Raw genomic sequence first — 25,000 nt, 5'->3', positions numbered from 1 at the left:
TGTAACTCTCAGTATATGTCATCGTAGCTCTTTATACCCCTGCTGTTTTAACTTTCAGTACCCTGTTACTGTAACTCTCAGACCATCTCACTGTAACTCCCATTACCTGCTATTATGACTCTCATAACCTGCCATTATAACTTTTACAGTCTGTCACTTTAAATCTCTGTACTTTTGTCACTGCAAACATTACGTATTATTATTCTATAGATTGCATCGTTACAGGTGACTCTTTAACTTCCAGATGATTAAGAGGATAATTCCTCTTAAATACTTGCCTCCTCTTATGGACACAGCAGACATTTCAAGTCTTCATTGCCTTCTGCTGCTGCTGCTGCTGCTGCTGCTAACCTCGTTCAAATATAATTGATTTGGCGAACGACAGAAATATAAAATTACTTCCTCGCGAGGAAAGAAGGATATACTAACACAATTTAAAAAATGCAAACAATAATATAGAATTAAAGGTTCTCCGGCATTTCACATAATATCGAACTCTTTCTAAAATACGAGGCCTCAGAGTAGTAAGAATACCCAAGAAATCTTCCGAGTGTATTTACTGCTCTCTTGTCTGGTGGACGCAGGTAGTGTTCGCCCTCCTGGTCGCCCTGGCCGCCGCCGCTCCTCGCCCTGATGAGGACGCAGAGACCTTGGTGGACGAGCGCCAAGACAATGGTGACGGCACCTTCAACTACCGATTTGAAACCAGCAATGGACTGAAGGAGGAGCGAGTCGGTACTGTGGGGGCTGAAGGCCAGAGCAACATGCAGGGTTCTTACAGGTAAACATTCCATCACCAAACTGTCTTCATCACATTTATATCTATATCAGATTACTAATAATTTTATGTTATTTTGCTTTAAAAAAAATATTATCTGATAATTAGTATATGAATGGATTGTATATCTTTCAGCTTCACTCTCCCTGACGGCACTGTCGCTGTAATTACTTACGTCGCCGACGAGAACGGCTTCAGGCCTGAGTCTCCGCTGCTGCCCCAGGATCACCCCCTCCCTGCCCACGCAGTCGCACAGATCGCCTTCGCTGAGGAACAGCGTGCTAAGGGTGTCGTGTTCGAGAAATGAGGCGATGTTTGACTTGCTCCTCGACGACTCTGTTAGTGACCTTCCTGTATATACTAAAGACTCGACCTTCAACTTTTCAATCAATACAGATGTATTCCATCGGTATCACGTGCTAGTTAAATAAAATCCTTTGTATATTTTTTTGCATTATCAGTTTTCCTCTATCATAATTGAAAAAATCTTTATATTTCATGAGTGTCACTATGTGAGGAAGTTCAGCAAGCTTCCATAGATACAAAAATAATGCAATATTTTTTAGCAATTTATTTATGAAGTTTGACAAAAATATAACTCCAGGCAAAACTTTATGGTTTTTCTCATAAATAATATTCACATTACACTTAGATGATCTCACTAAGGAAGAGGATCTCTACAAAAAGAAATGATTTCAAATGAGCCTCAATAAACGCCAGGTACATATCAGGAGGCAGATACCGTGAAGGGAGACAGATGATTTCATCACGAATGTGATATGTTTGAATTTCAGTAACCAAAACATCCCATACTAAAATACAGCTTAATACACAACATTGCACAAACACACACACACACACACACACACACACATCTGAATGAGCCGGATACATCGTAAGCAGTGGAACCTTATAAAATGCTACCATGGACTCTGCGAGAGGGGCCAGAAGAACTGTGTGAACCACTAGCTAAAATCTGCAAGTTATTTAATACTTGACATTTACCAAAGATCTGAAAACATCGAAAGTACTCCCTGTATTTAGAAAAAGAGACAGACAGGAAGCATTATAATGCAGACCAGTATCACTGACATGCATGATGAATAATGAGATGTATAAAATGTGAGGTACTGGACACCACAAGTAGAAGGAAGAAGAGTGGTGGAGCACTTAGAAAGAAGAGTTTTCTGGAACAATAACCAGCATGAGTTCATCGATGGTAAACTTTGTCTCACAAACTTGCTGAGCTTTATCATAAAGTAACAGAAGTGAGACAGGAGAACTGGATGGATTAATTGCATATTCTTGAACTGCAATAAGTCATTTGAAGTTGTATCTCACATGAGACTAGGATAACAACCTAACAGGCATCTAGGAATAACTAGGAATGTGCTACAGTGGCTAAAAGAGTGCTTTTGGGGAAGAAAACAAAGAGATATTATCTGACAAGAAGTCAGATGGGAAAGTGTAACGACTGGGGTTATGCAAGGATTTGTTTTGGGAATGATATTGTTTCTGGTATATCTAAATGACTTAGTCTGCAAATTATGTAAAACTAATGAGGAGAGTAAAAACTAGTAAGGATAACGAAGAATTCTAAGTAACTCTGGACAAAATATAAAGTGGTCAGACCAGTGGCTACTCGAATTAAACCCCAGAAAATGTAATATTTGATAATTAAAGAAGAGGCAGGAAAACGAAAACTTATTCAACGGACCGAGGTTATATTTGTCCCTCAAGAAGGAAGACCACGGGTTAAGCACAGTGTCCAGAAGATCGCTAGAGGCACGAGTCAACTGAATAACCTCTGCAGCCAATGATAATTTGGCAAGTATTATATTAACTTTCAGGAATCTCCAAAGTCATTCACGGCGCTGTAAACAACACATGCTGGTCCCATGTTGGAGTATGCGGCACCATCAACGAGTTATCACCTGATAACACATCTTAAGAAACTGGAGAAAGCGCCGGAGTATACAACGAAACTAGTCCCAAATTTAAGAAAAATAAGCTATGAAAAGAGGCTAAATAAACTGAACTGACACTATCATAGGTTAGAAGAGCTAGAGTGGACATATTAACAACATGCAAAATATTCGATTAAGTTAGTTGACCAAAAGCTCGAGCTTTTGGTCAACTAACCGAGACGTTCCGCTAGCTTGCCAATTCACCCCTTTAAAAATAAAGGTTATAATTATAACCATTTATATATATAATATATATAATATATATATATATATATATATATATTGCAAAACGCTGAGATGATAGGATGAACAACGATTCGAGAGGTGGATATCAGACACACGAAAGCATAACTGAAAATTAAAGACACAGATGAGCCACAGGGATGCTGTGAAGTATTTCTTGAGTCTCAAGGTGATCAGGAAGCGGAATGTCCTGGACGAAGTAGCAAGGGACGCAGGTACCATATATAATTTTAAGGTTAAGGAGGAGTAACTCCAGCAAGCGGCACATGATATATAATAAAAACAAGTTGATAGGACATATATGCAACACTTGGATATCAATATTAGCTAGTAAAGCTACCCATGTGTTGCACGTGTCTTACTCTTGGGCAAGAGGCAGGGCCATCAACTGAGACTCAATGCTTGCAGCCTTACATATGTAAGTACAAATATTTGCAAGCAACATAGCTATCACCTGTAAGTAAAACACAGTAATCATCACCAGTCAGAAAACACCAAACAGTCATCACAACTAATTAAACGAGTCAAACAGTCATTAACAGTTAGCAGACAGGTAACGCAATCATTGCCTTTCAGTAAACATAACACACAGTCATCACCACTCAGTAAACATACCACAGTCATCACCAGTCAGTAAACATACAGACCCAAGGCTCAACACATTTCTATTCTAACCTTCACCACACTCACAATTACACTTGCACACCCGCTGATTTATACTCAGCCATAAAAAGATCGACCAGCAGCGTACCGGGCAGCTCATTGGTGAAAGCATTCGACTCACAAAGACAAGGTCCCAGAATCGATTCCCAGGCACGAAGACACATATGGTCAAGTTTCGTTACGCTTCTGCCAACCTAACGATATAAATAAATGCCTGTGTTGTAGTTGACTGTTGTGGGTCGCATCCAAGACAAAAATATGTTAGAATCTATAGGCATGCTGGTATGTCATATCGCGTATATGGAAATACTCCAATCCTATATTAGGAACTCCAATACCTACCGAAAGTATTCAAGTGCTGGGTCACATGTGTACTTAATGATTTTAATAATAACAGTAAAAAAAAAAAGAACTGCTATCCCGCCCGGCCTCCCACCACTAGTGAGGGTATATATACCCTGAGCCCGCCAGAAGCAGCCGTCAGAAGTCCTCTGCTCATCTTCACACCAACAACATGAAGCTCGTGAGTTCTGCAGGGTCATCACTGTTTATTACCGTACCTCCTGCACGTAGTTGCTGCTCCCCACATATCCTGTGGCTTACTCTAGTCTTTAGGTTTTATATATAATTCTCGACAGCAAAAGCAAATATACATACTTAATAATAGTTACTTAGCAGAGACGGTTATTGAAAATACGCTATTGTTTAGCAAAGATTTATTAAGTAGACGTCTTGGCTTTTCATACATAAAAATGCTCCTTTTTTTTCTTTTTGTTACATTTTTTTTAACTCGACTTATTCACTGCAGCTCTCAGTACCTTTCGCAACTTCTGTTATTATAATTATCAATACCTGTCTTTGTAACTTAAAGACTGCTACTGGCATTTTCTTGTGTGTTCCTCTGGACATTATTATATGCAGTCATGGTTGGCTGTTACTGCTCATCTTATTGTCATAGAGCGATTGTGATGGTGACATGCAACCATCACACTCACAATAGTAAAGCTGTCTAAAATAGCTTAAATTATTGCATGCATTTACTATTCTTCCTTGGTGGACACAGGTGGTGCTCCTCCTCCTGGTCGCCCTGGCCGCCGCCGCTCCTCGCCCTGATGAGGACGCAGAGACCTTGGTGGACGAACGCCAGGACAATGGTGACGGCACCTTCAACTACCGATTTGAAACCAGCAATGGACTGAAGGAGGAGCGAGTCGGCACTGTGGGGGCTGAGGGCCAGAGCAACATGCAGGGTTCTTACAGGTAAGATAACCTTCATTAAGTTTCTATCACGTTAATACATTCTTTTCTATACTTTAAGAAGTGATATTCTATAATTTTAATTTAAAAAATAATTCATACATGGATTTCTTATTATGCAGCTTCACTCTCCCTGACGGCACCGTCGCTGTAATCACTTACGTCGCCGACGAGAACGGCTTCAGGCCTGAGTCTCCACTGCTGCCCCAGGATCACCCCCTCCCTGCCCACGCAGTCGCACAGATCGCCTTCGCTGAGGAGCAGCGTGCTAAGGGCGTCGTGTTCGAGAAATAAGACGGATTTTGACCTACTCCTCGACGATTTTGCTAATGGCTTTCATGTATATACTTAATTATCGACCTCGAACTTATTAGTCTATACGGACACAATCCATCGGTATCATGTGATAATAATAAATGAATTCCTCTTCAAATTGTTCGAATTTAAGTTAACCTCCAGTAGAGTTGATTATTGGACATATTATTTTTAACTGTATAACGAACACCTCGCAAACTTTCTTTATGTTCTCTGCACAATTTCCCTATCAAGTCTTTTGTTCCCTCTTTATTTAATGCACATAAAAAATGACAGTAGCCTTCCGGTCTTTAAATAGAAAAACAAAGTGGGACATACATATGTTATATGTATGTTAACACGCCGGCCGTCTCCTATATATATATATATATATATATATATAATATGATTAATTCGCAAAAATACAAAATTATTTACATTGTCTCTACGTTGAGTTCTGCTGTGGACGTAGAGACAATCTTTGTAAATAATTTCGCCTGTTTGCGAATTTTAAGCATTTCAAATGTTTCATTGTTCACTGCATGTGGCAGGATTTGATGCCATAACTTTGAAAACAAGCCTTGTGCCCCGGGGTATGGGGAATCATCGTCTAGCTCAGGCTAGACGCCCACATTTTTTGGGGGGTCTGGCTCCGTGATAAAGTAATTTTTGTCACTTCATACACCACATTTAATATTTGCACAATACTCATGATTGTTAGCTAACATACTCTCAGGTGCCACTTTATTAGGTACATCTATACACCTGCTCGTTAATGCAAATATTTAATCAGCCAATCATATGGCAGTACCTCAATGACTAAAAGCATGTAGACATCGTCAAAAAGTATGGTTGTTCAAACCGTATCTCAGAAACTGGTGATCTTGGATTTTCACTCTCAACAGTCTGTAGAGCTTACATAGAATGGTGTGAAAAAAAAAAATATTACCAGTGAATGGCAGTTGTGAGGGCGAAAACGCCTTTATAATGAGAGGTCAGACTGGGCGAGGCTGACAGGAAGGTGACAGCAACTCTAATAACCATGCATTACAACAGCGGAATACTGAAAAGTATCTCTGAACACAAAACACATCCGCAACAGCCCAGTTTGGGTGAGCGGATTGGAAAAACGTAGCCTGATCTGAAGAATCGCTGTTTCTGCTGCTACATGCAGAGGGTAGGGTAGGAATTTGGCACAAACTTTTGGGATGTGGTGGATCGGAAGATCTGCAGACTGAATGTGCAACTGACAATTCTGCAGCAACTGCGTGATGCTATCATGTCAACAAGGACCAGAATCTTTAAAGAATGTTTCAAGAACAGCTCCTTGTTGAATCCTTGCCGTGGGTAAATTGATGAGATCGATAATTGCAGAGGCTATTGGAAAGACATCAATTGATCAGTGACTCTCAGCACGGGTTTTACAAAGAGATGTTCCTGCCTTACGAATTTGTTGACTTTTTTCACTAGGGTATTTGAAGTAGCAGATTATGGTTACGAATATGATATGTATATATGGAATATATCAAAGACTTTGAAAGAGTTCCACGCAGTATATTGTTGAGAAAAGCAGAGGCACACAGAATAGATTTTTTCTAGATAGAGGCGTGGTTGATAGATAGGCAACAGAGAATTTAAATAAATGGGGAGAAATCAGAGTGGGGATGCGGCACAATAGGTGTTCCACAGGGGTCAGTGTTGCACATAAACGACACAGATGTGGGAATAAATAGCGATATAAGCAAGTTGCCGATGACCTTAAAACAGATTGATTAATTCTAGAGGACTAACGTAAAGTTCTAAGCCTGAGAAATGAGAATAACTATAGCACTTATAAACTGAATAATTCAGATCTTAATCACTCTGAACGAGAAAAAGATTTAGATCTAGTCAGCAGTAATTTCAAGCCAAGACAGCACGTGTCTTGGCTTTTCGTGATCGCAATAAGTTAACAGAATTCTTGGCTTCATACGCTGTATGACTCTTGTGGGTTTAGAGCTTACTTTCGATTAAAATAACAATAATCTTGGCTTCATATCAAGAAATACAAATAATAGGAGTCCTCAGGTTATATTTCAACTTTAAATATCCGTAGATGGAGCTGCGCTGTTCTGGTGATCCTGTAACAGAATACATGTTTGACTTGCTTCAGTCATGTTCATCACGGTGTTCATCATGTTCATCACGGTACTCATCATGTTCATCACAGTGTTCATCATGTTCATCACGGTGTTCATGTTCATCACGGTACTCATCATATTCATCACGGTACTCATCATGTTCATTACGGTGTTCATCATGTTCATCACGGTGCTCATCATGTTCATCACGGTGCTCATCATGTTCATCACGGTGCTCATCATGTTCATCACGGTGCTCATCATGTTCATCACGGTGCTCATCATGTTCATTACGGTGCTCATCACTTGCTCCTAGGTCAAGGGATTGATTACCTCGTCTTCTATTGTTTTCTAAATATTATTCTACAGTCTTCAGATTGTGTCCTTGTATTGTATTGATAAAGCCACTGGATGGCGAAACGTCTACAAAATAAAGATACCCAGATGTTGCACATGCGCCTAATTCATCATCATTCAGCTGGTATTCAAACCTACATGCTAATGAGCAGTTCAGCTTGAATAATGGATACATTCAAATTAACTCAACAACAAGATAGCCCGACCATAAGGTATAATTGGTGTATAAATAAATGACAATTTATTAAAGTTTCCTTCAGAGACACGACCAGCAGAGACCAAGTGTATTTTCTCTCGTATTTCTGACTGAATTAGTAAACATGCCACCGAGAACAGGCAGAAAATTTATTATTTCTGTTTAAGGCAGAGTTTGCTACATGTAAATGATGGGCCGGTCGTAGCTCTCCGCAATGTTTATGTATGAACCTCAGATGGCATCGTCACGAGAGTTTCACAATTTATTTCTGTTATAGCTTCCTCCATGTTAGCTTCTCCTGCCTACCTCCCCCTGACCAAGTTACTTCACCATATCCCAAACACTCTGGCTTATCCTGTCCTTGTGCCTCAATTCTCGATCTGCCTCTTCCTCTTTTTCTCGTCTTTCTCTCCCCGTTAGTACACACCTACACAATATTTCGCCAACTAAACATTAGACACCTCACTCTTTATCTATATTACTCTTTCTCATGCTTTTCTCTTTCGCAGTCTCCCTCACCTCCACCCAGTGAAAACGAAACAAAAACCGCAACTACGACCTTCAGATTAGCCACAGGCAAGAGATTCTTGACCGGTTATGTATTTCTGAAGGATATATTAGCGGTCTTGTGGTTTACCGGAGGAAGCTCCGTTGGTTATAAAATACCATGGAATGTGACAGGTTTAGTGAGAGGAAGGTGGAAGATTCATTGGTAATGAAACGACATGAGATACGATAGCGGACTTGAGGATTGGTGGACAGATTAAGGCGAGACCACGAGAGCTAGGTGGAGATATCATTACCTTGGCCAGGTGGGTTGGATAGTGCCGTGACGAGCCGTGTAAGGTTACGTATTGTGTAGCGAGGTGCAGTGTGATGTACTGAAGGTGTAGTTTATAGATATATATAAGTATATATATAAAATATATATAAAAGTATATATATTGATCACCGGCAGATAAATCTATGATAATTTATTTGTAAATCAACTGCAATGGAGGGTAACAAAAATCTGACCAGTTTAAAGAGGATTATATTTATTTATTAACGTGACACCGATGAATTTGTGTCCAGATAGATAAGTTAAATTTCAAGGCTCATGTTATTAGCAGATTCATCGAAGAATAGGTAAAAATCCGTCTTATTTCTCGAACACGACACCCTTAGCGCGCTGTTCCTCAGCAAATGCGATCTGTGCGACTGCGTGGGCAGGGAGGGGGTGATCCTGGGGCAGCAGTGGAGACTCAGGTCTGAAGCCGTTCTCGTCGGCGACGTAAGTGATTACAGCGACGGTGCCGTCAGGGAGAGTGAAGCTGAAAGATATACAATCCACTTATATACTAATAATCAGAAAATCTTTTAAAAAAAAGTAAAATAATATAAAATTATTAGTGATTAATCTGACGTAGATATAAATGTGATGGAAACAGTTTGGTGATGGAATGTTTACCTGTAAGAACCCTGCATGTTGCTCTGGCCCTCAGCCCCCACAGTGCCGACTCGCTCCTCCTTCAGTCCATTGCTGGTTTCAAATCGGTAGTTGAAGGTGCCGTCACCATTGTCCTGGCGCTCATCCACCAAGGTCTCTGCGTCCTCATCAGGGCGAGGAGCGGCGGCGGCCAGGGCGACCAGGAGGGCGAATACTACCTGTGTCCACCAGGAAAGAGAACAGTCAATACATGTTCGAGATGTCTCGGCTATCCTGACAAGGATATTCCATGTATTAGATAGCTTTAATTTTTTGTGACTGATAGTACTTTCGATTCTCAGTTACTGCACATACATACAGTGTCTCAATTTTGTAATTTATTCTTGTTTTATGCATAAATATATGTTGATAAATTAAACAAAGAAGAACAGTGAAGATCAGAGAGAGATTAATGTAATCAGTTCCGCAACCCTGAGTCACTGTAATCATTGGATTATATTCTCGTCAAGATTAATGAACTTATTACCTTACTCTCTGATCTTCACTATTCTTCTTCGTTGTATTGGACTGATGAAGCCACTGTGTGGCGAAACGTTTCCACAATAAAGATACCCAAGTGTTACACATGTGTCAAATTTATCGACATGTCGGTTCTCTGAGCCATTTATCTACATAAATATATGTCTAGTCTTCTGTTTTCTAAGTACCACGTACATATCAAGTGAGCATCGATGAGAAATTAAGATTATTTACAAACCTTGGTTATAGTGTAACATAATCACTGTTAAACAGTCTACCTGGAGGTTGTTACTGGAGTCTACGCCCGGACGGTTCGGTTCTCTACGATCCCTCCCAGTGTTACTTCTGTCCTCACACATTTCAAGGTATGAAGTACAGTCCAGCTGAACGAGCACTGACTTTAGGTATCTGTCCAGTTCCCTCTTGTAGGCAGCCAGGGGTTTATTGATAATTTTCCTTATGTATGACAGGAGGCTGCTGAACACTCTTGTTCCAGGACACTTAATGTGTTTTCTCTTAGTGTACTCTCTGCCTGATCTTTGATTTTTTATAAGGAGTTATTTCTGCGTACAGATGTTGGAACAGTTCCTATACGATTCTCCAGGTGAAAATTATGATGTATCTTCCTTGCCTTCATTCCAGGGAGTACAGGTCAAGGGACTTCAAGTGTTCCCTGTAATTAAGGTGCTTGACTAAACTAATATGTGCAGTGAAGGTTCTTTTTACATTCTCTAGATCTGCAGTTTCACCTGTCCTGAATGGGGCTGTTAGTGTAAAGCAGTATTCCAGCCTATAGAGAACAAAAGAGGATCATCGTTGGTACAGCATCCCTTATTTTGGGAGCTCTCATTTGATAATGCTGACCGAAGCTCTGCTAGAAATCTAATGATATACACTCATTGGCCACTTTATTAGATACACCTGCTCGCTAATCCAAATATCTAATGATCCAATCACGTGGCAGGACCTCACTGCCTAAAAGCATGCAGACATAGTCAAGATGATCAGTTGTTGCTCAGACCAAACATGAGAATAGGGAAGAAATGTGATCCAAGGGACTTCAACAGTGGAATGATTGTTGGTGCCTAATAAGAGTAGTTTCAGTATCTTAGAAACTGCTATTGTGGCAATTTCACTTACAGCATTCTCTAGAATTTACAGACAATCGCGTAAAAAAACACATAACATCCAGTAAGCAGCAGTTCTTATGGCATGCTAAGATTACATTTTACTCGGCGTGTCACGCACCAATATAGGCTGCACTACAAACCAGCGAACCAGATGCTAAGGATATAATGAGCGGGATTCCCTCGTTATGCTAGTACACGGTTCATCCCAGCCAGCCACGAGGAATCCCGCCAAAACTGCGAAGCAACGTTAGACACTCGTGAATCAACATTCGCAGAGTTACCTCTGAGTCTGGTCAAAGATGGTTCTCACCGTGTCTCTTGCTTGCAAATTGTCTTTCTGTAAGTAACCTCTGTAAATATAGTAGATATAATTGTTTGTTGTTTTGTGAAGGATATATATATATATATGTGTGTGTGTGTGTGTGTGTGTAATGTCGTGCCGAATAGGTAAAATTGGTCAATCCGGAAGAAGCCATTTAAAATTAAGTCCTTTTTAAAATTTTCTCTTATACCTTTATAAACATATTTTTTCATTTATGTTAATGTAAAAATTAATAATTTTGTTCCACGAGAACCTTAGAAAACTTACCTAACCTTATTATAAAAAGCGCAATTTAATTTAGCTTAATCCAACTAAATATATTTTAGATAATTTTACAATAATTTAATAATAAGCAAACACAATGAAACATATTTTTTTCGTTAGGTTAAGAATGATTTTTGCGAAATTAATGCACACACAAATTTTCGCTTGTCCTATTCGGCTATAAGAACGATGCTATTTAAACCAAAACGAAAGCATTTTCTTTTTGGGGATTTTCTTTCTTTTTGGGTCACCCTGCCTCGGTGGGAGACGGCCGACTTGTTGATATATATATATATATATATATATATATATATATATATATATATATATATATATATATATATATATATATATATATATATATATATATATATATATATATATATCAGTATTTACTCACCGTTGTGTTTAGCTTGTTCCTTGTTTTTACCTTGGTTATTGTGCTACAACCAGGTTTCAGGCCACTTAGACTACACCTATGTTCGTTGTACCCCTTGATAATGAGAGAGTTCAGAGGAGAATGGTCAGACTGGTTGAGGCTGACAGGAAGATGACAGTAACACAAATAACCATGCATTACAACAGTGGTATGAAAATAAGCATCTCTGAACACACGGTGTGTCGAACCTAGAAGTGGATGGGATCCAACAACAGACCACACTTATTTCCGATCGCGTCTGCTAAGAACAGGACACTGGAAGTACAACAGGGAGAGGCTCACCAAAACTAGACAATTGAAGATAGGAAGAATGTCGCCTGGTCTGAAGAATCGCGATTTCTCCTGCGACATACAGATGGTAGGATCAGAATTTGATGTAAATCTTCAGGACGTGGTGGAATGGGAGAGTCACAACAAGAGTGTGCAGCACACATATCTGCAGCAATTACGTGATGCTATCAAGCCAACATGAACCAGGATCTCTAAGGAATTTTCCAGCTGAAGTGGTGCGTACCCAGTACTAGAAGGATGTACCAAATAACGTGACCACTGAGAGTATGTAATAGCAACAGTAGCAATATTGGTACTGGAATACAACATAAAAATTGGATTACATATACAATATACTGAGTCACAGTTATTGTCCAAAGCAGCTACAGTACGATGAAGATACATTAAACACAACGCACACGGTGCTTTATCTCTGTACTCACCAGCTTCATGATGGTGTGGGGCTCAGAGGATATATGACTTCTGCCTGGTAGAAGCTGTATATATACCCCACCAGCTTGGGTAGGGAGATGGGTATGTGGGTAGGAAGGTCAAGAGGTTGGCTAGGTAATAGTGATAGTTGTGGAGGCTGGCGAAGGTCCTGTAAGTTTTGGGCTGAAGATTAGAAGGGAGGTATAGAAGGATGACAGGGTTGTATATTCTAGCAAACTACTAGCTAATATGATGATTTTTTTATTTGCTGCGTTCTCTACATAATACTTATTGGTATATGGAGACCAAGAATTTTCAATAGCAAATTATTGAAAGGGTTATTGATTAATAACATTTCTAATGATATATTTATAGGTAATTGATTAAATGTAAATATTCTAACATTACAATACATTTTTTTTTTCGTAATAAGAATAGGTACTGTATTAAACTATGTGACTGTTCGAGTTTTTAAGACACAATAAGTGTCAGGGGCCCGAGACTGTTCAACTGCCTCCCAGCACACATAAGGGGGATTACCAACAGACCCCTGGCAGTCTTCAAGCTGGCACTGGACAAGCACCTAAAGTCAGTTCCTGATCAGCCGGGATGTGGCTCGTACGTTGGTTTGCGTGCAGCCAGCAGCAACAGCCTGGTTGATCAGGCTCTGATCCACCAGGTCACAGACCGGGCCGCGGGGGCGTTGACCCCCGGAACTCTCTCCAGGTAAACTCCAGGTAAACAATACAACTGACTTTATCAGCATTCGTGTTACATCTGATTTGCTTCAGAGTGCCATGTTGTTGTTGTCTCTTATTACTGATTTACTTTGTATTTCAGATAGTGTCACCATGTTTAGGTGCATTGAATTTATTTAATATTTAAAAAAAACACAAAAAAAACATTTTAGTGTTTGATTCACAATAATAAAATAACTAGTGTTATGAGACTTTCTTCTTGGTATTTCTTTCTTATTCAAGACATGACCTTGAAGGGCTTCTCGGCGCTCTTACTTAATTTGGGGAGCCAAACTTGGCAGTATATTTACAGTGTGATAAATGCAACATAAAGCTTCAACATTGATTTTAATGATGTAGGAAACTAATGGTAACTTGAAGATCGTCTTTTGTCTGACATTGTTATATCATATTTTTTTTTTTTTTTTTACACTGAATCTTAATGTCTCTGACTACTACTTCGGCCACGGTTACAATATACTTTCCAATTTTTTGTCATCCATCAATTCTGAGAGTTTAGACAATTGTCCTGTATTACAAACCAATTATATTGTGACAAGAATTGATCCTTGGGCTGGTTACTACGACACTCGTTACGTGCAGCTGAGTAAGTGGAAATAGCGAGTGGGTTACGACTCGCTGTTTTCACTTACTGAGCAAAGTCATTGATCACAGGGAGAGCAGGAGTCTTAAGGAAACACCCCCCCCCCCTTCCCGAAGTGTTTCCACCCGTACCGGGGATCGAACCACGTGCTCTACAAACTGAGCTACGGGTCAAAGCTGCTATTCTCGCTTATACTGCATTTATTGTATCACTTTCAGACCCAACAAAGAAATAACTTGATCTTAATTTGTACGTTTTGTAATCAGCAGTAAGTACGGAGATGAAGGTCGTCTTGGGTTCTGAAGATATTACCTACTGCTATTTCTCTTTCTGTTAATTGTGTTAATTACGCTTCCAAATTCTTTGAATTATTAAATTAACTGTAAACTGGGTTGCACTAAGCATGTTTAAAATATTTATGTGATAATAATAATAATAATTAATAATAATAATAATAATAAAGAAGAAATCACAGATTTTGCTTATTTTAGAGTGGCGCTTGGAGAACAAGAAAAGCCTTGGGTTTCCCATTTGGTTTGCAAAACCTGTGTAGAATGCTTACGAAAGTGGAAAAATAGGCACAGGAAAAGATTAAGCTTCGGTGTGTCTATGGTGTAGAGACCCGGAAAACCACTACGGCGATTGTTATTTCTGTATTGTGAATGTGAAATGTTTCATTCGATACAAGAAAGTCAAGTAATATCCTGATTTGGAGTCAGCAAGAAGACCTGTGCCACACAGTGAAGATGTTCCCATACCAGTGTTTATAACACTACCTGACCTTCCCTTGTCAGATGTTGAAGAAACTCAGGGTTTAGGATGTAACACAGGTGATAGCAGTGGCTGTGATTATGAAGTAAGCTTTTCAACACCCAAGCAGTTCTCCCCCCAAAAAACTCAGCGATATGATACGTGACCTCTGCCTGTCATCTGAACTTTCAGCATCTAGAATCTAGATTAAAAGAAAAGAACTGTCTACGACAAGAAGTTACTAGCTTATCGGGCAAGAGAGGTTGAATTTCTTCCTTCAGATGGCAATTGCTTCAAATACATTTGTAACGACTCAAGAAATCGTACCCTAGGCTAAGTATGGAAAAATTGAAAGCTGGAATCTTTGAGTGTCCTCAAATTCGAAGGCTTATCAAGGATTCTAATTTCACAAAATGTATGAATGTTGTTGAAGTTTCTGTATGGTACAGTTGTCAAGAACTTCTCGGGTAATTCTAAAACAGACAGTTATGAGGAACTGGTGCAAAACATGCTGACAAGCTTTAAAAATATAGCTACTAATATGAGCATAAACGTACACTTTTTCCATAGCCACCTAGACAGATTTCCACATAATCTTGATAAGGTCGGTGAAGAATAAGGGAAGAGGTACCATCAAAATATGAAGATGTTGGAGGAATAGTTTCAAGGCAGATGTTACACACACACGATGGCAGACTATTGTTGGAGCCTCCAACGGGACTGTACTGATAACCAACATATAAGAAAAATCTGTACTTACAATGTTTTCATATACAGTAATTAGTGATATTTGAATGATCTTACCAATGTTAATCTGTTACTATATTTAATGAAGTGCTAATATGTATTACATAATTTGACTTTTTGCATGATTTAAAACATGATTAAAATGCGATTTGTAAGTTAGTCCTTCCTGATCGACATATTTTCACATTTTTTATGTTTTTTAATGGGATACTAAATTTATCAAAAACTAGAGCCAATCAAGCAAACCCCGACATGTTCGGAATCTGCATCACAACTTACCCTGAAATCGGCGTAATATCATTGAGCATAAAATGAGTGTTGGTCTGTGTAATAATAATATTAAAATAATTGTAACGAATCACAAAAATTCTAAGAGTTAAGTAGCAACTGGGTACTAGAAGGGATAAGGGGTAATTAAGTTTGATCCTAGGATAATATATTTCATATATTTTTTATTATTGAACTGTGTGCTTCAAATATTATACGGAGTCTCAAGAACTTGTAAGACAACACTGGTGTTTGCCTTTGGCTGACCGGGATTTATATGTACTTGTGGAAAATAGTATATTTTCCGTAAATAGTGTATTTGTATGTAAATTAAAACATATTGTATTTAATAAAAATTATGTTATAAAAAATGGGAAACTCTGCGCCTGCGCAGAAAGGAGACTCGCCATTGCTGTTTGAATTGGACAAGAAACGTTAGTGAATAATCGGAAGAATTTTCGTCGCTCTAGAGTCTAGAGGTCAAATTGGGCTGACACCTCTCAAATAGGAGCCGAAATTGTTGGATGTGCATTCCTGCATAACTTGACATATCAGGCGACTGGACAAGACAGCTCCAGGAACCTCAGATAAGCTATCTAAGTTTGTGTTATAATTCTGGCCAGCATTATCTTCATAAATTGGGCTAGAATGAGGTTTTTGAGTATGATACACATTAATCTCCAGTCAAATTGGTGAGTGATATTAAGATATATTCTCCTTCTGTTATATAAATGCGTATATATATAATCATTTATTAATTTTAATATACAGTCCACAAACTTATATATTTACCAGAATTCCTGGTGATGCATATTTCATTTGTAATTAATAGGTCTAGAGCAACTTGTGGATATGACAGCTGTAGGTATCGAAGGGGGACATTTTTGCGACCTAGGTGTCCCAAATTCCTATTTGTCTATGTAACTTTGATAAATAATAGTTATCTTTGTTATCATTTACTGGTATGTACATTATGAGTTACATCCAGATAAATGTAATTTTCCACAGTACTTATTGGGAAAATATTTGAATAACTTGCTATATACATTTTGATTTGTTATTTATGATTTTTGTATACTGAGACAATTAGAAATGGTATTAAGTTGTTTTTCACAAGCTTGCTAGTAAATTTTTTTTCGCAACCTTGGTAGTAAACCTATTTAAATTGTTGCCATAAGCTAAGCAAATTATTCACATATCTTTGCTAGTTTGTGTCAGAACGCAGTCAACAATTCATTATATTTTTTGTGTTTATTGATACGTTGTACACCAAAAAGTGTGGAAAGATAATGGGGAACCCTCTTTCCCCAGTCCATAACAAGTGCCATATAGAATTGTGTGTAACCACACTGTTAGGTAAATTCTTCTCCAGGTACAAAATACGGTTGAGGATACTTCGAGTTTACGGTCTAAAAACAGATCGGCTGAACGTTCTATGGAGTGTAATCATAGCAAACCATCTGCTGGAACATTATTTATTGAATATTTATAATAACAACAGATTGTGTCTAGGATAATGGTGGTCTGGAAGGCATTCCTTGGCTGTGGCTGAGAGTGAATTATGTGAGAAGAAGATCACTGGATGATATATTCGTTGAAACAGTCAGTGTCCACCTTATTTCTCGAAGACAACACCCTTAGCTCGCTGTTCCTCGGCGAAGGCGATCTGCTCGAGTGCGTGGGGAGGGAGAGGGTGAGCGATGGGCAGCAGTGGAGACTTAGGATTGAAGCCTGTCTCATCGGCGACGAAAGTTACTTCCGCGACGGTGCCGTCAGCGAGAGTGAAGCTGCAAAATAAGCAACTCATGTATGCACTATCATTCGAAGTGAAATTGAAAAATTTATCATATATCTCGTTTTGAAAGCATAGGAAAATAATATGTTAATGTGACAGGAGCCCTTTTTACCTGAAGGAACCTTGCATGTTGCTCTGGCCCTCAGACCCTGGAGTGCCGGTTCGATCCTCTTTGATTCCATTGCTGGTTTCAAATCGGTAGTTGAAGTTGCCGTCACCACTGTCCTGACGCTCGTCCACCACGGTCTCTGCGTCCTTATCTGGGCGAGGGGCGGCGGCAGCTAGGGTGACCAGGAGGGCGAATACTACCTGCGTCCATCAGGAAAGACGTCTCCATATTATCATAGAAGTTACTTAATGCAGTGCTGCATGTAAATATAAAACTCTTAGCAGTTATATATTAATCTCCCCTCACCCCTTCCTTATCGTTATACTGTTTTTTTTTATCTGGGGTTGGGACGTAATCGTCGCTAACAAGAGAAAAACAAATGTTTTATTAATTATAGATATAATGTAACACAACCACTAGAAATAATAGCATTGTATCAAATATTAAGTCCTTATTTATTCCATTTTAAACCTATCAACAACAAAATCACAGTGTCAGCAAATGTGTAACCGTTGGCAAAAAAATTTCCTCTAGGAACCTGGAATGATGCAACTCTGTGTTGAGCCTGACACAGATACTACCCAATAGTCTTAGGCAAGTGGTGTTAGTAGCGGCTCAGTACGGACGGTGGCACTGGCTTTGTTAAGGAAAAGCTTTACTGGTGGCAGCAGTTGGGTCATCGTCAGTCAATGGCGATGGATGATGCTTTTACTTTATAATTTATATTTTTTTTTTCAGAACATACCTCTAGAAACAAAACACTATCATTCAATGAGTTCAACTGGAATCATAGGAGGGGAAGTTAATACAACCAAAAGAATAGACCGAAGTTAACATATATGAGCTGATATACCTTAGCTAAAGCACCCAAACTAATATACCTCTTGTCAGTGAAATAAATATACCTCTTGTCAGTGAAATAAATATACCTCTTGTCAGTGAAATAAAAAACTTTGAAGGGAATGGAAAAGAGTATTTATTTCACAGGTTCTAGCAGATAGAAACTAATGTGTCAGCTGTATATTGGGAATGATTAAAGTGTTACTGTATTATGCAATAGTAACTTTTATGAAAAACTCACGAGCTTCATGTTGTTGGTGTGAGGATCAGCTGAGGATGTGGGGCGAGTTGGTGAGACCAGCTATATATACCCCGACCAACACACCACCACCAGGACAGGTAGACGAGGGAGGACGGGGGGGGGTCCAGGGCACCGGCGGCTACGGGGGTAAATTTGCAGTGAAGACAGTCTAGAGAGCACAGATGAAAGAAGTGATGCGGAAAGGAAGGTTAAAAAGAGGGAGAAACGAAGACAGGGACAGGAGAAAAGTGATGATGAATAAACCTTCACATGTAATGAGTGCTGATGAGTCTTGGGGATGGGGGAGCTGGAAGGACTCGGGGGGGAAGGGGAGTTTGTGCTTTGCAGTTTTTTTTTTACCATGAATATTAATGCATACGAAAGCAGGTAAGCACAGCCAGATTTCCAGTGAAGGATGTTACAAGTTGAATAATACCTTTCTTTTATCTTTTTTATGCAAGATCATTGATTGCAATAGTGAAGTACCATATATAACCTATATATATTTCCATAGTAAATAGTGAAGTTACTAGATTTGCCTAATATATATATATATATATATATATATATATATATATATATATATATATATATATATATATATATATATATATATATATATATATATATGTAAATAAAGTTACATTTAACATGCAAAATAAATGGAAACCAAAGTTCATACTAAAGAATATTAAAAAAAATCTGGAAGGTTTTCTCAACTTCAGGTTTTGCCTCTCAATTACAATCGTAATGTTTCATGCAAAAGATTTTTATATCTTAGTAGAACTTTTCCTTCCTTTTATCGGATTTTCCACTATTACTAAAAGCAACATTCCCCTCCCCACACCAAAAAAAAAAAATCCTCTTTGCAACAGACATGTTTCCAGGGGAGAAATCATACACATTAAAATTCCCAATGAAATGACAAGATTATTCACCAACCAATCCAATATTTTCGTTATTTACGTTAAAGGTCCATTCCATTACGCATCAAATTTCATCAATATTACGTCCCTCCGAGGGTATGTGGGTCGACTTCTGCCCCCAGGATGTGGGTAGTTTGAGAACCACCCCACAAGAGCGCGTTATGAAGCCATCAAACTTAGCAAACCTAGCGGATTTCTACATTTAAAAAAAGCGCATCCAGTTACCTCAAGGATTTACTCTGCCTAATTACATAGTTTTAAACAGTATTTGTATTCTTGTTTTGTGTGCGCATTGTTGCCCCCGGCACAGCTCGTCCTATATGGAGTACGTCTGGCAAGCAACGTTTGTTTACACTGGGCCAAGGAGAGCTCTGCCTCTGTCTGGAGAATGCACAGTGGCAATCTTTTACGATAGGCAGCATAGGTGGCCTTATTATGCACTAAGTTGTCGGATGTCATTTTGTGTTTGTGAGTGAGAGGATGTAACTATATTGTTGCTATATTATTTATTGAAGTTTTTGCTATATCCAGGTTTGGTTATACACTTTAACTTTCTCGTAGTATACGTTGACAAAGGACATAAGTTATCATATTATGCGATGTAAGATGTCATATAACGAAGTGTATGTCAGCATATGACCTGACCTGGCTGGGTTGGGTCATTGGCTTAAGCCGGTGAGAGACTTGGATCTGCCTCGCATGGGCCAGTATGCCTGCTGCAGTGTTCCTTCTTTCTTATGCGCTGAAATGACCCACATGAGTTGGCTACCTTATACGAAATACAAAAAAATTAAAGTCATCCACATAAAAATAATCAACGCAAAATGATAGAAATAAATGTATGAGAGTCAATAAGATGGATGGAGGAGTAAGTTAATATCTGAAAGATTCACATATTTGCACTAAACTGTTAAAATTATCAAATGATATGGTTGAAATCCTTGGTACAAAAGTGAAGAATAAGAGCCTGGTTAGGAGCAAGCAACAAGTTGTGAGGCGGGGCCAGGAACTAAGACTCGGCAATAACCATCAACAACACAGAAGAATTCACCAAAGAGATAAGGAAGATCGACAACAGCCTAAAAAAAAAAATGAAAATCTTACACCAAATGTACTCCTCCCAAATATAAATAAAGTACGAGAGGATAGACAGTAGCATTGTACCGGAAACCGCACTGTGAAGTGCTCTAACTCAGGTTCATACCAGAGAACTCCTAAGACTGTACGGAGTTTACACTGCAGCAACAAATAACAGACCCTACATGTCATGGACATAACGCTCTTCAACACAATACACTCATGTCATATCACTGAAATGCAAAAAATCGTGAATGCAGGTCTGGAGAACCTAAGCAGCTGTCAACGTGAGGGGATGTGTAGCAAATTCAACTTCCATAAACAGAGACTTGACTGGAACAACCAAATCAACGCATGGACAAGCTGAAAGAAACAACACATACATGATGAGTTGAAAATATATCCCACTAAAATTATATAGAGTAAGAGCGGAGAAGACTCTATAGAAGAGGGAAGAAGGTTGTCAAATTACTTAACAGAAAGTAAATATCACAACAAATGAACTAGAAATATAAAACTGGAATTAAACTATTCACACCCGACCGAAGCAGCAAAAACGAAACGTAATTTACGAAATTGAAAAAATCCGAAATGTTTTTTGTACGTATATAAAACTCATGTGAAAAGTCTCTCCCTGTGACTGAATTGTGCTGAAAGGAGATTCATACACATATGATAGCAATGAACATGAGCAGTACCATGGAAGAATAATGTGAATACATGTTCAGTGATCCTATAGATGCTCTGAGAGTTTGTTTTTGATCAATTCAGCCCACTCTACAAATTATGTATTTGACAGAAACACATATTCTTCAGAACTCGACAACGTACCCATGACAACAGTACCTGGGCCAGAGTCCTGAAATGTGATATTTAAAGAAAAAAATTGCAGTGCTGTTAACAAGAATACTCAGTGTTCTTAGAAGGAGCTGAGAGTGAAGTGAAATCTTAATGATGTCAAAAAGTGTATATATAGTCCCACTACATAAAGAGGACAGCAGGGAAATAGCAAAAATCTACAGATCACTAGCACTACCATCACATATAACAATCTTTGGAAGAGTTCAAGGAGAACAAATTGATGACTTCATTGAAAAACAGGAGCTGCCCAACCTAAGTCAACAGTGGCTTTAGAACAGGAGGATCTCTCTTATCACGACTATTAGATCACTATGACAAAAGTATGGAAGCCTTGGAAGGAAAACAAAACACAGACGTAATTCCATAAATCCTGCAAAAGGCATTAAACGAATGAGACCATTGGCTGATAGCTCATTAAGGTCAGACGGTATAACAGAAAAAGTAGAGAAATATATATTGAAATTTCTAGCAAACATTACAAAGGGGTAGCAAAGAATAAAGTTCAGTTTCAATAACGTAAAAAATTCAGTACACCTAGCCATGGTCCTAGCACCATTACTGTTTCTTATCCTCATAACAGAAATAAACAAGAACACTCGCCACAGGGCCGTATTGTGTGGCCAGATGATTCCAAACTAATATCAAAGTTGCTTCAGAAGAAGACATCGAAAATTTAAAAACAGATATTACAGACTTGACATATTTCAACTGCATAGGGTTGGGAGGATTGAAACCCACAAAACGATCACAGTATACAGGACGCAGGAAGTCCATATGAAATAACTTAAGGAACAGGAATTATTTTGTCAGAGGATCTGTCCCTTGGAAAACATAACTAGCTAAATGCAGAAAAAGGCCTGCGAGAAATGATGAGACGAATTACTTCAACACGTGAGAAACAACGCCAATGATGGGACTTTTGAACTCACTTGCATTCTCGCACCTTCAATATTATTCTATACTCATATCATCTTACAAGGCAGAAGAGACAGCAGAAATGGAAAATGTATTGAGGTCGTATATTTTTCGTACAGATTCAATAAAAAAATGCAATATGTTGGGAACATCTACAGTCCCTCGAACTGTTGTCGCTACAACGGAGAAGAGACAGATAACTGATAATATATACATGGAAGTTATTTGATAGATTGGTCTCTATTACGAACACTGTTATAACGTCTAACTAGAGTGAAAGATATTAGAGAAAGTGCGTAATAAACCAAGAGTAGAGCAGCCATGGGTACAGTTCGAGAACATTTGTATCAAAACTGGTTCTTCAAGACGCTATCAGTAAATTTCAGAAATACTGTAATTGCGAAGAGAAAAACTTTGAGGAAGCTGGACAGCTTCTTTCAACAAGTCTTGGATCACCCAGGTTGTAATGACAACATGGGCCTGGCCACGAACACAGTTTAGCTGACCAGGTGATCAGTAGAAAAGCCTATCCTCAGGCAGGGCTAAGAGGGTACCAGAGCCCTCCAAACCGGTCACGGGTGAAGCACAGATAAACCTGTAAGTTTTATCTGATGTCTATATGCGTATGGTATATCTATCGGATGCATTCATATATCTTGTTTACTCTCTCTCTGCGTCACACAACCTCGGTCATCATTGCAGTAAATACATCATCCCGTAACTCAGCACGCTGGTTGCACGGGGTAAACCAACAAGATGGCCAAGGACGGATTAGCGCACCCTCTCTACCCGGCGGCTGGACGTAAGTAGTAGCTGTGAATAACAATGAAGTCGTGGCAGTGAAAGGTGTAAACAGTGGAAAACGAGAGGGACACGCAAGTGGCAGATGCTTGACGCTTTGATTTTACGTAGTTATATATATATATATATATATATATATATATATATATATATATATATATATATATATATATATATATATATATATATATATATATATATATTTATATATATGACGGTGGTGGTGGTGGTGCTGGTAGGGAAGGGGTCGTAGCGGTGACGGTGGTGGTGGTGCTGGTAGGGAAGGGGTAGTGGTGGTAACGGTGGGGGTGGTGCTGGTAAGGAAGGGGTCGTAGCGGTGACGGTGGTGGTGGTGCTGGTAGGGAAGGGGTAGTGGTGGCAACGGTGGTGGTGGTGCTGGTAGGGAAGGGGTAGTGGTGGTAACGGTGGTGGTGGTGCTGGTAAGGAAGGGGTCGTAGCGGTGACGGTGGTGGTGGTGCTGGTAGGGAAGGGGTAGTGGTGGCAACGGTGGTGGTGGTGCTGGTAGGGAAGGGGTCGTGGTGGTGACGGTGGTGGTGGTGCTGGTAGGGAAAGGGTCGTGGCGGTGACGGTGGTGTTGGTGCTGGTAGGGAAAGGGTAGTGGTGGTGACGGTGGTGTTGGTGCTGTTTGGGAAGGGGTAGTGGCGGTGACGGTGGGGGTGGTGCTGGTACGGTGGTGGTGGTGTTGGTAGGGAAGGGGTAGTGGTGGTGACTGGTAGGGAAGGGGTAGTGGTGGTGACGGGGGTGGTGGTGCTGGTAGGGAAAGTGGGGTAGTGGTGGTGACGGTGGTGGTGGTGCTGGTAGGGAAAGTGGGGTAGTGTGTGGTGAAGGGGTGGTGGTGGTGCTGGTAGGGAAGGGGTAGTGGTGGTGACGGTGGTGGTGGTGCTGGTAGGGAAGGGGTAGTGGTGGTGACAGTGGTGGTGCTGCTGGTAGGGAAAGTGGGGTAGTAGGGAAGGGGTTGTGACGGTGGTGGTGGTGCTGGTAGGGAAGGGGTAGTGGTAAGGAAGGGGTGACGGTGGTGGGGGGTGCTGGTAGGGAAGGGGTAGTGGTGGCAACGGTGGTGGTGGTGCTGGTAGGGAAGGGGTAGTGGTGGTGACGGTGGTGGTGGTGCTGGTAGGGAAGGGGTAGTGGTGGGCTGGTAGGGAAACGGTGGTGGTGGTGCTGGTAGGGAAGGGGTAGTGGTGGTGACGGTGGTGGTGGTGCTGGTAGGGAAAGTGGTGACGGTGGTGGTGGCTGGTAGGGAAGGGGTAGTGGTGGTGACAGTGGTGGTGCTGCTGGTAGGGAAGGGGTAGTGGTGGGTGGTGCTGGTAGGGAAGGGGTAGTGGTGGTGACGGTGGTGGTGGTGGTGCTGCTTAGGGAAGGGGTCGTAGCGGTGACGGTGGGGGTGGTGCTGGTACGGTGGTGGTGGTGCTGGTAGGGAAGGGGTAGTGGTGGTAACGGTGGTGGTGGTGCTGGTAGGGAAGGGGTAGTAGCGGTGACGGTGGTGGTGGTGCTGGTAGGGAAGGGGTAGTGGTGGGGACGGTGGTGGTGGTGCTGGTAGGGCAACGGTGGTGGTGGTGCTGGTAGGGAAGTGGTGGTAACGGTGGTGGTGGTGCTGGTAAGGAAGGGGTCGTAGCGGTGACGGTGGTGGTG

The 25,000-nt window shown here is 40.1% G+C and overlaps 4 protein-coding genes across 4 annotated transcripts in view; 2 read left to right on the top strand and 2 right to left on the bottom strand.

Moving 5' to 3' along the window:
• LOC128688181 (cuticle protein AMP1A-like) overlaps window positions 1-1,225 on the top strand; it is a 1,608-nt gene extending 383 nt beyond the window's left edge. The window contains exons 2-3 of the mRNA XM_053775890.2: window positions 585-781; window positions 914-1,225. Of these exons, the coding sequence (XP_053631865.1) occupies window positions 585-781; window positions 914-1,085 (369 nt within the window). The 3' untranslated portion in view covers window positions 1,086-1,225. The remainder of the gene's footprint in view (window positions 1-584; window positions 782-913) is intronic.
• Window positions 1,226-4,098: 2,873 nt separating this feature from the next.
• On the top strand, window positions 4,099-5,341 carry LOC128688182 (cuticle protein AMP1A-like). Its single transcript, XM_053775891.2, has 3 exons — window positions 4,099-4,174; window positions 4,715-4,911; window positions 5,031-5,341. The coding sequence occupies exons 1-3, from the start codon at window positions 4,166-4,168 to the stop codon at window positions 5,200-5,202; spliced, it is 378 nt and encodes a 125-aa protein (XP_053631866.1). The 5' UTR covers window positions 4,099-4,165; the 3' UTR covers window positions 5,203-5,341.
• A 3,554-nt stretch (window positions 5,342-8,895) lies between these two features.
• On the bottom strand, window positions 8,896-12,799 carry LOC128688183 (cuticle protein AMP1A-like). The gene is made up of 3 exons (XM_053775892.1): window positions 12,692-12,799; window positions 9,326-9,522; window positions 8,896-9,188 (listed from the first exon to the last, which is right to left on the bottom strand). The coding sequence occupies exons 1-3, from the start codon at window positions 12,698-12,700 to the stop codon at window positions 9,017-9,019; spliced, it is 378 nt and encodes a 125-aa protein (XP_053631867.1). The 5' UTR covers window positions 12,701-12,799; the 3' UTR covers window positions 8,896-9,016.
• A 4,447-nt stretch (window positions 12,800-17,246) lies between these two features.
• Window positions 17,247-18,928, bottom strand: LOC128688184 (cuticle protein AMP1A-like). The gene is made up of 3 exons (XM_053775894.2): window positions 18,771-18,928; window positions 17,693-17,889; window positions 17,247-17,572 (listed from the first exon to the last, which is right to left on the bottom strand). Exons 1-3 carry the CDS (start codon window positions 18,777-18,779, stop codon window positions 17,401-17,403), a joined length of 378 nt encoding a protein of 125 aa, XP_053631869.1. The 5' UTR covers window positions 18,780-18,928; the 3' UTR covers window positions 17,247-17,400.
• Between the last annotated feature and the right edge of the window lie 6,072 nt (window positions 18,929-25,000).

Source organism: Cherax quadricarinatus, chromosome 19, assembly GCF_038502225.1.
Source record: "Cherax quadricarinatus isolate ZL_2023a chromosome 19, ASM3850222v1, whole genome shotgun sequence".
NCBI lineage: Eukaryota > Metazoa > Arthropoda > Malacostraca > Decapoda > Parastacidae > Cherax > Cherax quadricarinatus.
Note: the sequence above shows the minus strand (reverse complement) of the source record. Positions and strands in the feature narration are given on the sequence as shown.

Excerpts from the sequence above, each read along its gene's own strand:
- LOC128688182 (XM_053775891.2), top strand. Across the intron at positions 4,912-5,030 it reads AACATGCAGGGTTCTTACAG|CTTCACTCTCCCTGACGGCA; the intron begins GTAAGATAACCT and ends CTTATTATGCAG.
- LOC128688183 (XM_053775892.1), bottom strand. Across the intron at positions 9,189-9,325 it reads AACATGCAGGGTTCTTACAG|CTTCACTCTCCCTGACGGCA; the intron begins GTAAACATTCCA and ends TATATCTTTCAG.
- LOC128688184 (XM_053775894.2), bottom strand. Across the intron at positions 17,573-17,692 it reads AACATGCAAGGTTCCTTCAG|CTTCACTCTCGCTGACGGCA; the intron begins GTAAAAAGGGCT and ends CTTATTTTGCAG.